At 34.5% G+C, this 16142-nt stretch overlaps 1 protein-coding gene across 1 annotated transcript; it reads left to right on the top strand.

Moving 5' to 3' along the window:
* The first annotated feature begins 11793 nt into the window (after positions 1-11793).
* Positions 11794-15118, top strand: MPB2C (movement protein binding protein 2C). The gene is made up of 5 exons (XM_016338244.3): positions 11794-12355; positions 12649-12732; positions 13539-13895; positions 14102-14320; positions 14713-15118. Exons 1-5 carry the CDS (start codon positions 12149-12151, stop codon positions 14881-14883), a joined length of 1038 nt encoding a protein of 345 aa, XP_016193730.1. The 5' UTR covers positions 11794-12148; the 3' UTR covers positions 14884-15118.
* The last annotated feature ends 1024 nt before the right edge of the window (positions 15119-16142 follow it).

The following is a 16142-nucleotide window of genomic DNA, read 5'->3' as shown; positions in this document are numbered from 1 at the left end:
AAATATTATAGGGATAACTTTACTGCAAAATGTGCAGGCATGAACCAGCAAATTGGATCTTCATTCCTACGTCTAAACTAAATACACGTGTCATCATAAGTGCCACCAGATTTATAACCTACAATATGTTAAAATTATATGTAAAACATGTTTATAGGTAAATATAGGCTTAAAAATATAATTATAGGGATAACTATGAAGTGCATTCATAGTAGCACAGAAAACATAACTATAAAAATTTACAGTTAAATAACCCATTCTTCATTTGTTTTTTCTTACCAGTTTTTCTTCTCCCACTATTTCTTTTAATATGAAAATATTATAAGGCAGAAGAGACTTAAAATATATCAAAGAAGAACTAACTACAGAGCATATCAGCCCCTTATTTTAGTCGAACAAGCCATAGTTGTAGTTTCAAGTCAATGTAAAATGAGGTGACACTATAGCCCAAGTATTATATATATTTCTTGACCTTAGAGGGCTTTTCCTATCACAAGAATTGTATTTTCTTCCTATAATAACCTAAAACAAAAGAAAGCACAAAAGAACTTCCACGTAGTCAAGAATTTAATAACTTACAAAATGAAGTTTCACTGCTAAGGAAAAAATTTACTCCTCGTGTACTGGAATCAAAACATAGGCCTTCTAAAATATATTTACACCCTTCCACCACCTTCTGAATTTGACAAAGAATATTGCTCTGTCATTTTGCTATATCATTTAATGGGAAAATGAATTAGAGAACATACTAAAAATTAACACTCCAAAATGCCTAAGTTGCTAGGTTAAGGCACGTGGATGCAGTTTGTCTCTTATACCCTCCCTCAAATAAAAAAGCCTTTAGGCTTGAAATGCAGACAATACCCAGCTGAAATTTAACTGTTAATAAGAATAATAATTACACCTATTATTCACTTGTTCTCTATCATGCATTCTAACTAATGAACTATCAAATATCCCACTCCAATTTCTAGATTACTTTCCCCATAGTAACTTGACGTTAGGATTTTTGCCAGTAAAGAATATCATAAAAACAGTCGCGTTGTAGATATAGTCTCTAAACCGACAAAAATTCCTTCGTACAAACGTTTTGGTTGTCACAAGTAACAAACCCCTTTGAAATTGATAACCGAGTATTCAAACCTCGGGTCGTCTTCTCAAGGAATTGCAGGGAGGTATGTTCTTATTATTGGTTATGAGTTTTGTAAACTGGGGTTTTGAAAGTGAGGAAGCAGTATGTTGAATGATAATAAAAATAAATAACTATAAAATAAACTCTTGGCAAGGTATTAGAACTGGAGGTCCTATCCTTATCAGTTGTGATGAAATTTGGATTTTAATCTCACTTTGTTAACCTCTACTATGAAGGTAGTCAAGTGGATTAATTAGCTTAATCCTCAGGTTCTAGTCAATTTCGATGGAAAGACTAGAGTTATTGGAGCAACTCTCAATTTCAACCACTCCTTTATTTGACAGCTCAAGCGTTACCAATTACTTAACCAAAGCCAAAAGGAAGAAAATATCTAAATTAAAAAGCATCAATATAAATAAAGCAAAGCAAAATTAAATCTGAAAATACCTCGAATAAAATACATTCAAAGTAGTAAAATCTAACATGGAGAAGTTCATAAGCCAATTGGGCAACATAAGTCAAATACAAATAAAAGCATTAGAGTATCTGAAGGTAAAAGAGAAATATAAAGTAAAAGGAATATTAAACCTGGGATTGAGAGTCACTCCTAAAACTAAGAGAAATCCTAAATCCTAATCCTAAGAGAGAGGAGAGAACCTCTCTCTCTAAAAATGACATCTACTCCTAAAATTATGAATTTTGAAAAGCTTTTTATGAATGGATGCATTCTCCCACTTTATAGCCTCTAATATGTGTTTTCTGGGCAACAAACTGGGTCAAAAACAGTCCAGAATTCGCTGGTTTCGAATTTTGCCACGCTGGTTTTTCGTCACTGCGAGCGGCCGCATGGATCACGCGGTCGCGTTACCTAGCATCAGGGGAACTATAGCATATTACATATCAAATCGAAACCCCGGACGTTAGCTTTCCAACGCAACTGGAACCGCATCATTTGGACCTCTATAGCTAAAGTTATAGCCATTTGAGTGCGAAGAGGTCAGGCTGGACAGCTTAGCAATTTCTCCGACTTCTTGTATTCCTTCCACTTTTGCATGCTTCCTTTTCATCCTCTGAGCCATCCCTGCCCTGTAATCTCTGAAATCACTTAACACACATATCAAGGCATCTAATGGTAATAAGAGAGGATTTAATATTAGCAAATATAAGATCAAAGAAGCATGTTTTCCATCAAAGCACATAATTAGGAAGGAAATATAAAACCATGCAAATAGTATGAATAAGTGGGTAAAGAGTAGATAGAAACCACTCAATTGAGCACAAGATAAACCATTAAATAGTGGTTTATCAACCTCCCCACACTTAAACAAAAACATGTCCTCATGCTAAGCTCAAGAGAAACTATAAAGGAATGAAGAGGAATGGTATGAAATGCAACCTATGAATGCAACTACATGCTAAATGCTTTTACTTACTTGGTTAAAAATAAATAAGTTCTCCAAGACAAACATAAATCAAATTCCACTAATTCAAATTATACAATAAAAAGCAAGTAAACTTGTAAGAAGATAGCTTATGAAAGCAGGAAACATAGAATTAAGCACTGAACCCGTACTGGTAGTGTATATCACTCTAACTCTCAAGTGTCTAGGGTCAATCACTCTATTCTTTCCTAGTCATGCTCTCTAAAATTTGTTCTTCACCTAACCAATCGACATTATTTAATGTACCAATGCAAACATCATGAGGTCTTTTCAAGGTTGTAATGGGGCTAAGGTAAAGGTGAGGATATATATATGGTTAAGTGAGCTAGTAAAGTGAATCCTTGATTAGTCTAAGATCTCACCTAACATATACATACTTTATACAATTTTAAGATACTTTACCTAACTACCCAAATTTTTCCCACTTTTGTATTACATGCTCATGTATCAAACTTATTTTTGAATTTTGTCCCATGTGCATTGATTCTTTTTATTTTGCATTTGGGGTAATATATATTTTTTTCATTTTTCTCTCTCTTTCTTTTTTTTATTATTATTTATTTATTTATTTATTTATTTTGTATCCCCTTATTTAATTACTTAATATATTTTTCTTCAATGCATATGGTAATTTAATTATTTTGATTTCACATGAGCATGCTTCCCAAATTTTCAAATGACTTATTCAATTTAATTCCCTACTTTTTCATATCATCCCATGTTCCCATAAAATTCTCCACACTTAAATTTTACACAATATCTATCTTAAGCTAACAAAGGATTCAACTTGGGATTCTTATTTTGTTTTTCTACTTAAGGCTAGTAATGTGGTTATAAAATAGAAGGGATTTAAAAGCTCAAAGGGGCTAACAAGGGTGATGTAAAAGGTAGACTAATTTTGGAATAAGTGAGCTAAAATCAAACAATGGCCTCAATCATATGCAAGCATGTAAATACACTAAATATTGGACATATAGAATGGAACAAAGTAAAGATTACAATCATAGAGAAGGGAACACACAGGAATAAAATTTCTATGGTTAAATAATGTTACCATATAAATAAGCTCAAATCTCACAGGTTGTGTGTTCTTTGGCTCAAAAACCATGTTTCAAATACAACTTCAAACAAATTTAACACAAAAAAATTTTTCAATTTAAATTAGTGAAATATTAAAAAAAAAATTTTTGAAAAAGAAAATATTACTTCAACCAAGTAGTAACTAAATGCATAAAATCAAATAAACATGCAATTAAATATGCAAATGTAACAATTAACAAAGAAAATAAAATAAAAATTTTGGTGTTGAGTCAGAAAATAACTAACCAATGGAGATTGGTATCGACCTCCCCACACTTAAAGATTGCACCGTCCTCGGTGCATGCTGAGATGTGCAGGTGGACGGGTTGCTCCAACTGACGCTTGTAGATGGAGGTGTCTTAGTTGGAGATCTCTTGGTTCCTTTCCTTGCTGGTGTCTTGTCAGTGACCTTCTCTTTTTCTTTCTTGGTACCCATGCCTAAGGAGGAAGAAAAAGGAAGAGTGTAAAATATAGAAAACTAAGACTGGAAGCAAGAAAATTCCAAGTGATAAGGAATGCCAAAGGAAAGATGATAGCCCAACTACATGGTACCTATAACATGTAGGAAAGACAACAATAAAGATCAAAAGGGGCAATTCAAAATAATTAGATGCAAGAGGATAAAAACATGCAAATAATAGGCATGAAAAGCATAGCTCAAGCATAAATGTGCCAAATTAAAGAGCATGTGTAATGATGACAATTGTGAATGATAATCTCAAATACATTGGGTGTGCAAGTTAAAAATAGGGATGAAAATAATGTAATCCAAATGTATATGAGAACCGTAAGTAAATGTCAATTGTCAAATCTCTTCTCCGAGTAGCCACGTGCTCAAATAAAATGAGGCACTTATCCAAATAAAACTCCAACACCAATGAGAATAATGTAATGAATGAAATATGCAAATAAATGAAGTAAAATAAAATGAGAGGGAAAAAGGATGAGAAGAAAAAAAAGAAAGTGAGAAAGGAGAGAGAAGGAAGAAATTAGGATTAGAAAAGAGAAGATAAGAAAATTGGCACTAATATGGATAGGTTGTTCGACGCTGGCGACGCGGTCGCGTGGGGGACGCGGTCGCGTGGTGCGCGATAAGGTTGGGTGACGCGGATGCGTGGGGCACGCGATCGCGTGACTTGATTTGTGCTAGTGGCGCGAGTGCAGCCTCGCGGTCGCACAACTCTCTGTTCAAAACTCTTTTTGCCAAAATTCTGGGTGACGCGATCGCGTAGTTGACGCGGTCGCGTGAATGGCCATCATGGGGATATGACGCGGACGCATGAGGCACGCGTTCGCGTGGTGAGGCTTGGGCTTCCAACACGAGTCCAGCCCAACTCCAGCTCAACTTTCGGCCATGCACCTGGTTGACGTCGATTTTCAGGTTGCACGGCCGTGTGGGTGACGCGGTCGCGTGGGAGGCCATTATTCCCAGGTGACGCGGACGCGTGGGGCATGCGTCCGCGTGGGTGGAATTGTGCCATTGGCACACCTCCAGCGCTGCTCCTGCGAAACTCTCTGTTCATATTAATATTATCTCCCATCTCCTTGCGACGCGGACGCGTCGCTGATGCGGTCGCGTCGCGTGCTCGCTTTTTTTTTTTTTTTAATCTGAAAAATGAAGAATGCAGTGTTAATATGAATGTGATGCAAAACTCCAGGTTCAATATAATAAAATAAAACTAGAAAACAAATAAAACTAAATAAAAATGAAAAAATGAACAATCATACCATGGTGGCTTGTCTCCCACCTAGCACTTTTAGTTAGAGTCCTTAAGTTGGACATTTGGTGAGCTTCCTGTTATGGTGGCTTGTGCTTGAACTCATCCAGGAATCTCCACCAATGTTTGTATCTCCAGTAACCTTCGGGGTCCCAAACTAGGCGCAGAAAGCCTTCAAGTAAGTTAAAGCAAGTGACAAGGCCCCAAGAGTGGTGATTGATAGAATGGATTCCGGGGTCCCAGACCTTGCCTTTGCACCCGTCTTTTGGTTGAGCAATATTGTTCCCTCCGGATGGTAAGCAGTCTGAATTCTCACGTAAGCGGCCAAACAACTTCCTAGACCCATTCAGTTGAGCTTTACACCAACCTTTGCATTCAAACTTTGAGCACACAACCATGTTGAACCTTGCTTGACAATTCTTATCACTGGCCATCTTTCTCTTTCTCTTAATGCCACAAAGAGCTCTAAGTTGACCATCCGTCTCCAGTAGCCCATATTCAAGTGGGATTAGAAAGCTATGGGATATGAATTTTACCCACTTGAATGTTGTGAAGGATGATGGCAACTTAGGGGGAGGTATTTTTAATGAAATTGCAAGCTCCACTCCCTTGTGCTCTTCTCTGATAATTACCACCTCTTTGCAAGCTTCTTCAATTTCAACCTCTTCCTCTTGGTGGCTTTCTTCCAATTCAATCTTCTCTTCATTGCTTTCCAAGGGCATGGGAGGTTGTGCTTCTTCTTCTTGAATCTCCATCTCTTGATCAACCTCTTCTAAGTCTTCAAATGTGATATGCCTTGGAGGTTGTACACCCTCCTTAGCATCAATTTCAAACGTCTTGGAAGGGGGTTCTATGACTGGACTTTCCCATGGAGGTTCTGCATCTCCTAAGTCTTCAACCACTTCTTCTTCTTCTTCTTGAACAATGACAGCTTCTTCTACTTGTTCTAGTACGAATTCATTCTCTGTCTTGTCCACTAGGGTTTCTGGTATCTCCTTCATGCTACGCTCTTCACTAGACTGTCCACATGGAGCTGTGGCTGATCCTTGTATATTTGAGCGCCTAGAAGCCCATTGAATTAATGCTTGCCCCAGTTGTTGAACGGTTGCCTGAAATTTAATTATTGTTTTCCTTAGGCGAACCTCTGCTTCTCGGGTTGTCGGACTTGGACATGATACAAAAGAAAGTGGTGGTGGTTGGGAGTGATTGGATTGGAATTGGGGTGGTTCTATATATGGTTCATATGGCTCATAAGGTGGTTGGTATGGTGGTTGAGGGTTAGGGTCATATGGAGGTGAATGGCAGAAAGGGGCTTGTGAGTTTGGTGGTCCAAAGTTATGTTGAGGAAAGGGTTCATAGGCATATGGTGGTGGTTGTTGATAGTCCATTGGAGGTGGTTGTTGCCATGAGGGTTGATCAAATCCTTGTGGCTCCTCCCATCTTTGATTGTTCCAACTTTGATGCCTGTTCTCATTGTAATTTCTTCTTCCTGCAACATTATTGTAACCAGACTCATAGCCAAAGGGGTGAGAGTTCATAGTAGCAAATAAAAAATTAAAAATAAAAATAAAAATAAATTTAAATTAAAAGGTTATTTAAATTTTGAATCTGAAAATTAAATTTTGAAATTTGATTTTTGAAATAAGATAAGATAAGATAAAAATTTTAAAAATAAAAATCTGAAAATTTTTTTTTAATAACTAAATAAAAACAAATAACCTCTTAATTTATGAAAAAACAAAATTAAAAACAAAAATAAAAACAAATAAACAAGCAAAAATCAAAAAATTATTTACAATAACCAATAATAAGGCACACGTTTGCAATTCCCCGGCAACGGCGCCATTTTGACGTTAGGATTTTTGCCAGTAAAGAATGTCATAAAAACAGTCGCGTTGTAGATATAGTCTCTAAACCGACAAAAATCCCTTCGTACAAACGTTTTGGTTGTCACAAGTAACAAACCCCTTTGAAATTGATAACCAAGTATTCAAACCTCGGGTCGTCTTCTCAAGGAATTGCAGGGATGTATGTTCTTATTATTGGTTATGAGTTTTGTAAACTGGGGTTTTGAAAGTGAGGAAGCAGTATGTTGAATGATAATAAAAATAAATAACTATAAAATAAACTCTTGGCAAGGTATTAGAACTGGAGGTCCTATCCTTATCAGTTTTGATGAAATTTGGATTTTAATCTCACTTTGTTAACCTCTACTATGAAGGTAGATCAAGTGGATTAATTAGCTTAATCCTCAGGTCCTAGTCAATTCCGATGGAAAGACTAGAGTTATTGGAGCAACTCCCAATTTCAACCACTCCTTTATTTGACAGCTCAAGCGTTACCAATTACTTAACCAAAGCCAAAAGGAAGAAAATATCTAAATTAAAAAGCATCAATATAAATAAAGCAAAGCAAAATTAAATCTGAAAATACCTCGAATAAAATACATTCAAAGTAGTAAAATCTAACATGGAGAAGTTCATAAGCCAATTGGGCAACATAAGTCAAATACAAATAAAAGCATTAGAGTATCTGAAGGTAAAAGAGAAATATAAAGTAAAAGGAATATTAAACCTGGGATTGAGAGTCACTCCTAAAACTAAGAGAAATCCTAAATCCTAATCCTAAGAGAGAGGAGAGAACCTCTCTCTCTAAAAACGACATCTACTCCTAAAATTATGAATTTTGAAAAGATTTTTATGAATGGATGCATTCTCCCACTTTATAGCCTCTAATCTGTGTTTTTTGGGCCACAAACTGGGTCAAAAACAGTCCAGAATTCGCTGGTTTCGAATTTTGTCACGCTGGTTTTTCGTCACTGTGACGCGGCCGCATGGATCACGCGGTCGCGTCGCCTAGCGTCAGAGAAACTATAGCAAATTATATATCAAATCGAAGCCCCGGACGTTAGCTTTCCAACGCAACTGGAACTGTGTCATTTGGATCTTTGTAGCTAAAGTTATAGCTGTTTGAGTGCGAAGAGGTCAGGCTGGACAGCTTAGTAATTTCTCCAACTTCTTGTATTCCTTCCACTTTTGCATGCTTCCTTTTCATCCTCTGAGCCATCCCTGCCCTGTAATCTCTGAAATCACTTAACACACATATCAAGGCATCTAATGGTAATAAGAGAGGATTTAATATGAGCAAATATAAGATCAAAGAAGCATATTTTCCATCAAAGCACATAATTAGGAAGGAAATATAAAACCATGTAAATAGTATGAATAAGTGGGTAAAGGGTAGATAGAAACCACTCAATTGAGCACAAGATAAACCATAAAATAGTGGTTTATCATAACTTCACATGTCATCTAGAAAGAAGAAAAAATACATTGCAAAAGGGTCATGATACAAGTGATAAACTAATAGTTTATGCTGCCCGAGAAATAGTTCTTCGATCAGTCATTTGCACTTGTATGGTGATTAATTGAATGTTTCCTTCAAAACTATCAAGCAAAAACGTATTTAATAACAGAAGTTAAACATCATTAATACGTTATCAGCTATCAGTCAAACCAGCAGCCAGTAAAGGGCATATTATTTTTAGAATAGAACAATTAAGAATGTGATGATCTTAAACATCTAAATTCTACTTGCAAATAATTAGAACATTATTGCCATACATGCACATAATGACATAAATACAGCTACGTATGTGCATAAAGATAATATATTACCTTAACCGAAATAGTCTCCTGAAGCTTTTTGTAGAAATATGTATTAAAAAATGATACTTGGATAACGATCTATTTGCCAAAGATGCTTGCTGCTTCAAATATCTAGTAAAGTGAAAATGTGATATTAAAAGCTAACATCATACTGCAGTATGGTTCAAATTTTCAGCTAGAGTCATCCAAAAGGTCAAAAACAGCACATTAGTTTACGAATCAAAGTAATAGTAATGACAGGTAGAAAACTCCAGTAAGAAAAACTAGTGGAGCAATATCAAATTTCTTCGTGTTATAATTGGCTAAGCATAGCCACACACAAACACACACACACACACAAAAGGTCAAAAACAGCACATTGGTTTAGGAATCAAAGCAATAGTAATGACAGGCAGACAATTCTGGTAGAAAAAACTAGTGGAGCAATATCAAATTTCTGGGTATTATATTTGGCTACACACACAGACAGACAACTGAACTTAAAGACTAAATAGTTTCAGTAGTAAAAAGAACTATAATTTATCCTATCAAATATGCAACGATTTTGCTCTATCTATATACATCCCCACCAAATCACATCTTATGAATATAGGTTAACAAGAGAAAGAAAACACAAACTACATATTTCACTTCAAAATAAGGAGACAGGGAAACAGATTATCAGCAAAGCATTTGCTATGCAGTCGAAAAACTAGAGAACATACAGAAGCAGGCGCGGCGGCAGCGGAGGCGTGTTGCGGCGGTGGAAGCAGGTCGCGGAAATTTGCAGCAGAGGAAGAGGATGAGAATGGCAGGGATTGAAGTTGGATGAAAACCCTAGCTGCTTCTCTTCTCTGAATGCCCCTGTATCTGAAATAAAAAAGAAAGAGGAGGGCAGGGTTAGAGTTTTCCAAGAACTCTAAGGGAAGGGGAGAGTAAGGGCAGAGTTAGGGAAGGAAAAAAAGGCTTCAATCTGGTTGATACTCTCCAAGAACTCTAATCTCTTAGTTTTTCGTACCCAAAAAAAGAAAAAGAAAGAAAAGTTAAAAACCAATAATTTGAGGGGTCAAAATATAATTAATAAATTTAAAAAAAAAGATATATTTTCTAATTATTTTTATAAAAGTTAATGATACTCTTACAAAAATGTGGAAGTAAAGAATCTATGACCATTTTTTTTGACAAAAAATATTTTATCTTTCGTAAAAATAAACCAGAGTTAAATTAGATTTTTATTTTTACTCTTAATCGTATCTATTGTTCGTTCTTAAATGCAATTTAAAATAAGGCGTTGTCTACCGTATCGAAATGTGAGTTGCAAAATTATTATAAAAAAAAACATAGCAAGCTCTACAAATTACAATTGGAGAAAGAATTTATTGACAATTTTTTTCTCAAAAATCATATATCAAATAAAGATGCTTGCTGCTTCAAATATCTAGTAAAGTGAAAATGTGATATTAAAAGCTAACATCATACTGCAGTATGGTTCAAATTTTCAGCTAGAGTCATCCAAAAGGTCAAAAACAGCACATTAGTTTACGAATCAAAGCAATAGTAATGACAGGTAGAAAACTCCAATAAGAAAAACTAGTGGAGCAATATCAAATTTTTTCGTGTTATAATTGGCTAAGCATAGCCACACACAAACACACACACACACACACACAAAAGGTCAAAAACAGCACATTGGTTTAGGAATCAAAGCAATAGCAATGACAGGCAGACAATTCTGGTAGAAAAAACTAGTGGAGCAATATCAAATTTCTGGGTATTATATTTGGCTACACACACAGACAGACAACTGAACTTAAAGACTAAATAGTTTCAGTAGTAAAAAGAACTATAATTTATCCTATCAAATATGCAACGATTTTGCTCTATCTATATACATCCCCACCAAATCACATCTTATGAATATAGGTTAACAAGAGAAAGAAAACACAAACTACATATTTCACTTCAAAATAAGGAGACAGGGAAACAGATTATCAGCAAAGCATTTGCTATGCAGCCGAAAAACTAGAGAACATACAGAAGCAGGGCGCGGCGGCGGCGGAGGCGTGTTGCGGCGGCGGAAGCAGGTCGCGGAAATTTGCAGCAGAGGAAGAGGATGAGAATGGCAGGGATTGAAGTTGGATGAAAACCCTAGCTACTTCTCTTCTCTGAATGCCCCTGTATCTGAAATAAAAAAAGAAAGGGGAGGGCAGGGTTAGAGTTTTCCAAGAACTCTAAGGGAAGGGGAGAGTAAGGGCAGAGTTAGGGAAGGAAAAAAAGGCTTCAATCTGGTTGATACTCTCTAAGAACTCTAATCTCTTAGTTTTTCGTACCCAAAAAAAGAAAAAGAAAGAAAAGTTAAAAACCAATAATTTAAGGGGTCAAAATATAATTAATAAATTTAAAAAAAAAGATATATTTTCTAATTATTTTTATAAAAGTTAATGATACTCTTACAAAAATGTGGAAGTAAAGAATCTATGACCATTTTTTTAACAAAAAATATTTTATCTTTCGTAAAAATAAACCAGAATTAAATTAGATTTTTATTTTTACTCTTAATCGTATCTATTGTTCGTTCTTAAATGCAATTTAAAATAAGGCATTGTCTACCGTATCGAAATATGAGTTGCAAAATTATTAAAAAAAAAAAAACATAGCAAACTCTACAAATTACAATTGGAGAAAGAATTTATTGACAATTTTTTTCTCAAAAATCATATATCAAATAAAATTTGACAATTTCAATATAAACGTGCAACGGAAAAATTGGCCTTAAAATAAAATGAAATAATTTAGTTAAAAGAGAAACAATGATTTTGTCGTTGTTGAAGTTTTTTGAAACATTGGCAGCGGGTGTTGCCAAATGGCTACTCTACTCTACCAGCTTACGAAAGCAACCAGGAAGGGCAATTCCGTCATTTCAAACCTGATCCCTAACACTGAATCGAAAATATCCGTTGCTTTCTCTTCGAATAGAAAATCAAAATCTACAATTTTTTTCTAAAGCGAGGGTCTCTCGTCGCAGTAGTGTCACTCTCAAGTCAAATTCTTTTGCCCTTGTTTATTTTGATTTCTCTTTGTTCGATCTTGATTCTCGAGCATCGAATTTTTCAGTGGGAGAAAAAGAAAATGTACGAGGGGCAGCGATTCGTGGATATGCAAGGAAATTCCGATTTCGGAGACCCTAATTCGTGGCTTTCAGCTCAAGATAGCTCTTCTTCCGAGCTTGCTAGCTCCGCCGCCGCTGCTGCCGCCGCATCTGGTGGTGCTGGAAACTTGCATCGCGTCCTCTTCAACGACCTTGTCGAGATTGTTCCTCTCGTTCAGTCCCTCATCGTAAACCCTCCATTTTCCCTCTTATCTGTTTTTCAATTTTCAACATCTTTTTTCCGTTTCTCAACGCTTTTTTGTACCAATGTGAGAGCAAAGGAACGAAATTTTGGGGAAATTAGAACAATTTTAGAATTATTCTTATGATTTATGTAATTATGCCATGTGGAGGAAGAAAAAAGGAAGCAACTTTAACTTATTTTGATTTGATTTGATTAAACTTATTTTTTAAATATCTTTATTGAGTGAATGATGATTTGAAGTTTGAAGTGATGAGTGGAACTCTTGAATGTGGATAGGATCGTAAAGCAAGAAGCTCATTCACCCGTCGTGGTTCCATTATCTACACCAAAACGCCTACAAGAGAAACGTTGTCTAAAAAAGTAAGTGTGTAATAGTGTAAGACTGCAATACATTTCCCTTTTCTTATTTTTATTTTTATTTTTTTGGGTTCATAATCTAGCATTGTCTATTTAAGGGTTTCCTCCCATTTGATATAATTTTGATTAATATATGACACGCTTCTGAATGGTTTTGTTAATTGATGACTTAAGAGTTGAAATAATGCAAACTCATCTTTCTATATATATCATATATACTGGGACATGTAAATCTGAAATCAGTCAAATCACCTAATTTTAGTTGTTATATTTATTTTATTTTAGTGCTATCTGACGAGTGGATTGGTGGTACTTCTCTTGGTTGTTGATGGCAATGCCGAAGATGACTAGGGGTTGTATTAACTTGTTGGGTTGTTAGTGATGTTTTTATTTTAGTTGTACTTATGTTTATTACTGTTTGCTCCACCGGTGGTGTAGAGCTGTTTCATTAAAAAAAAAAAAAAAACTTATTTTCCTCTGAGAGCATGGTTCTGCTGCAGCACACATGAATATTGCTCTCATACCATTGGACTGCTTTATATTGCTCTTTGATTGCATGTTTGGCATGTGTCTATAACAATCAACTTATTTCTTGCCAAATTTTACTTAATGAAATTGGATGCTTTGGTGAATGATATTATTCATGTAAAATATATCTGGGGCAAATGAGTTTTTCCTCTTCTAAATTCTAAATTTAAATTATTTTACAACAGGCCATCATTTATAAATTATCTATTGGTCATGCTCATGTGTACAATTTGCATCCTTTTTCAAATAATCAACTAATTGATTGTTCATATCCATTGTAGGCAACAGATTTAAGAGGGAAAAATGCCACTCAATCTATTCCTGTCAAAAAGAAAAAGGACCAAGGTGAAAAAGAACAAGGCAAAAATGGTAACAATAATTCTGATGCTGACAGTTTTTCTATGTTTTCTTCAAGAGCTTCGACATCAGAAAAGGACAGCGAAGAGCTAGTTATATTGAAGGAACAAGTAGAGGAACTTCAGAGGAAATTGCAGGAGAAAGATGACCTTCTAAGGTCAGCTGAAAACACAAGAGAACAACTGAATGCTTTTAATGCAAATCTCGATGAACTGAAAAGCCAGGCTTCAGAAAAGGACTCTTTGCTTAAGTATACTCAACAACAACTCTCTGATGCTAAGGTACCAATCCACTTGTGTTTGCTAATCAGTAATGTGGCACCAAGAGTAGCAAAGTTGTTCATACTGCAAGCTGGGTTCATCCTTTACAAACCATACTTTTGGACTATATTCATACTCCCATTGCTATTGACGGAGTAGGTTTTTGAAGGTTTTAAAGTCGTTCCTCTCAGTCTCTCACACATCAACACTGTCTGCTTTTTATGCAGATTAAGCTTGCAGACAAGCAAGCTGCCCTTGAAAAGATACAGTGGGAAGCAATGACATCGAACAAGAGAGTGGAGAAACTCCAAGAAGAGCTAGATTCTGTGCAAGGAGACATTTCATCATTTACATTGTTCCTTGAGGGCTTAACAAAAACCGATACTGCTGATTACACCGATGATTATGACACCAAGCCTTGTGATTTAAATTACGTTTCCAGTATTGTGAGTTTATCAATACTTTATTACCAACATGCACATCATATATCTGAAAACTTGTTTATTGATTCTCTTCATCCTTCCTATGGCTTCCTTTTTCTGTGGAGAGGGAGCTGCTCAAAGCAAATATACGAGATTGATGTGCACCACTTATGTTTTAAGATCACAATTTCACATGCATAAATATATAATTGAATTGGTAGAGACTCATATGTCTATTTGCAGGTGAAGTTGATAGTCAAGAACCGTTAGATGATTTGACATATTTGACTATATTGTTATTTAATAATTCTTAATTATCAAGTTCACATAAAGACAAGTGCATCTGAGTTTCTATCAATTGAATTCTCGAGTTGGTGATGAACTTTTAAAGTGAAAATATCTGCTTGGTTGAACAGGATGATTTGGATGAGGTGGAATTGCAGAAAATGGAAGAAGCAAGAAAAGCTTACATTGCTGCACTTGCCATTGCCAAGGAAAAACGAGATGAAGAATCAGTTGCTGCTGCCGCTAAAGCTAGGTTACATCTACAATCATTTGTTTTCAAATCCAAAAATTTCAGTATGTAGTTTCATTTTAATTGCTTACACGCTAGGCCCTGTAGTCACATAGATTAATGCACTTTCGTCTGTATCAGCGGCATTTGTTAATGGTTTGTCTATATAAAATGCCTTTTTGATTCATTCAACTACATATAGTTGTGTCATTTTATATCATAAAGTGAAGCTGGTTCAATGAGGTGATGCTTTAAGGTCTGTAAAAATATTTTGTTTTATCTTCATTTGGGTTAACTACCAATGGAAATTATCGACATTTTCTCTTTTTACAATCTTGTTTTAATTTGTTAGTATATCTTTTTTTAATGTCTAATTTATATTTGTAAATTGTAAAGTCTCTTTTTCTTTTTTTGTCTGCCTATGTAACTTGAACAGCAATTTATATTTTCAATTTTCGGATCTCTATAACGCCTTCACGAAAGGAATGTAGCTAGAATTTTTGGGTACAGGAATGTAGCATTGTAGCCAAGATTTTTTGGGTACTGGAATGTAGCTAGATTCCTTAGGGATTATAATTTTTGAGGATAATAATAACTTGCTTTAATACTAACATAAGTACTTAAGTAGAGTTATATTTAGATTATTCAGAGAAATGATTTAATAAAACAATAAAAAGTTAATAAAGGACTATTAAGAATTACCAAAAACTTATTAAATTATTTTAAAAGGCCGCATGATAGCAAAAAATAAAAATCCAGAGTTTTCTCAACGTCCAATTAATTTTTAAATAGGTTTAATTACATTATTAGTTTTTATAATTTTATCAAATTTTTATAATTTAAAAAGTTTATAGTTAGGCTCCTATATTTAGATAAAAGTTTGTAATTAGATTTTTATTAATTATGATTTTTCATAAAAAAAATCATATTAAAATATTTGCTTTTAGAATATTTCACAATTTCATTTTATGTCAAACAAAAAAGATTATTCCCAAAAAAAAAAAAACAGTTGTATTTTTTAACCAAAAAAGTTAGAAAGAACACAATTGAAAATTTATATTTAATATGAGAATTTAGTTATAAATTTTTAAATTATAAAGACTTAATTAAAAATTTAGTGAAACTATAATGACTAATAGAATAATTAAATCTTTTAAATTGTATAAATGGCCAATATATTTTATATGATAAAGACATTCATTCACTACTTGAGGTGATAATCTTTAAAGAAAAACGTTATTCATACACCAAATATTTTTGTTACTCGAATAAAATATAATTATTACTAATTAATTATGTATTTATATTATTTCTAATTAATTTAATAAAAAA

This window comes from Arachis ipaensis, chromosome B1 (genome assembly GCF_059453495.1).
Source record: "Arachis ipaensis isolate K30076 ecotype BB chromosome B1, ASM5945349v1, whole genome shotgun sequence".
Lineage (NCBI taxonomy): Eukaryota > Viridiplantae > Streptophyta > Magnoliopsida > Fabales > Fabaceae > Arachis > Arachis ipaensis.
Note: the sequence above shows the minus strand (reverse complement) of the source record. Positions and strands in the feature narration are given on the sequence as shown.

Coding starts and splice junctions, on each gene's coding strand:
- MPB2C (XM_016338244.3), top strand. CDS start 12,149: ATGTACGAGGGGCAGCGATTCGTGGATATGCAAGGAAATTCCGATTTC. Junction 12,733..13,538: donor GAGAAACGTTGTCTAAAAAA/GTAAGTGTGTAA, acceptor TATCCATTGTAG/GCAACAGATTTAAGAGGGAA. Junction 13,896..14,101: donor AACAACTCTCTGATGCTAAG/GTACCAATCCAC, acceptor CTTTTTATGCAG/ATTAAGCTTGCAGACAAGCA.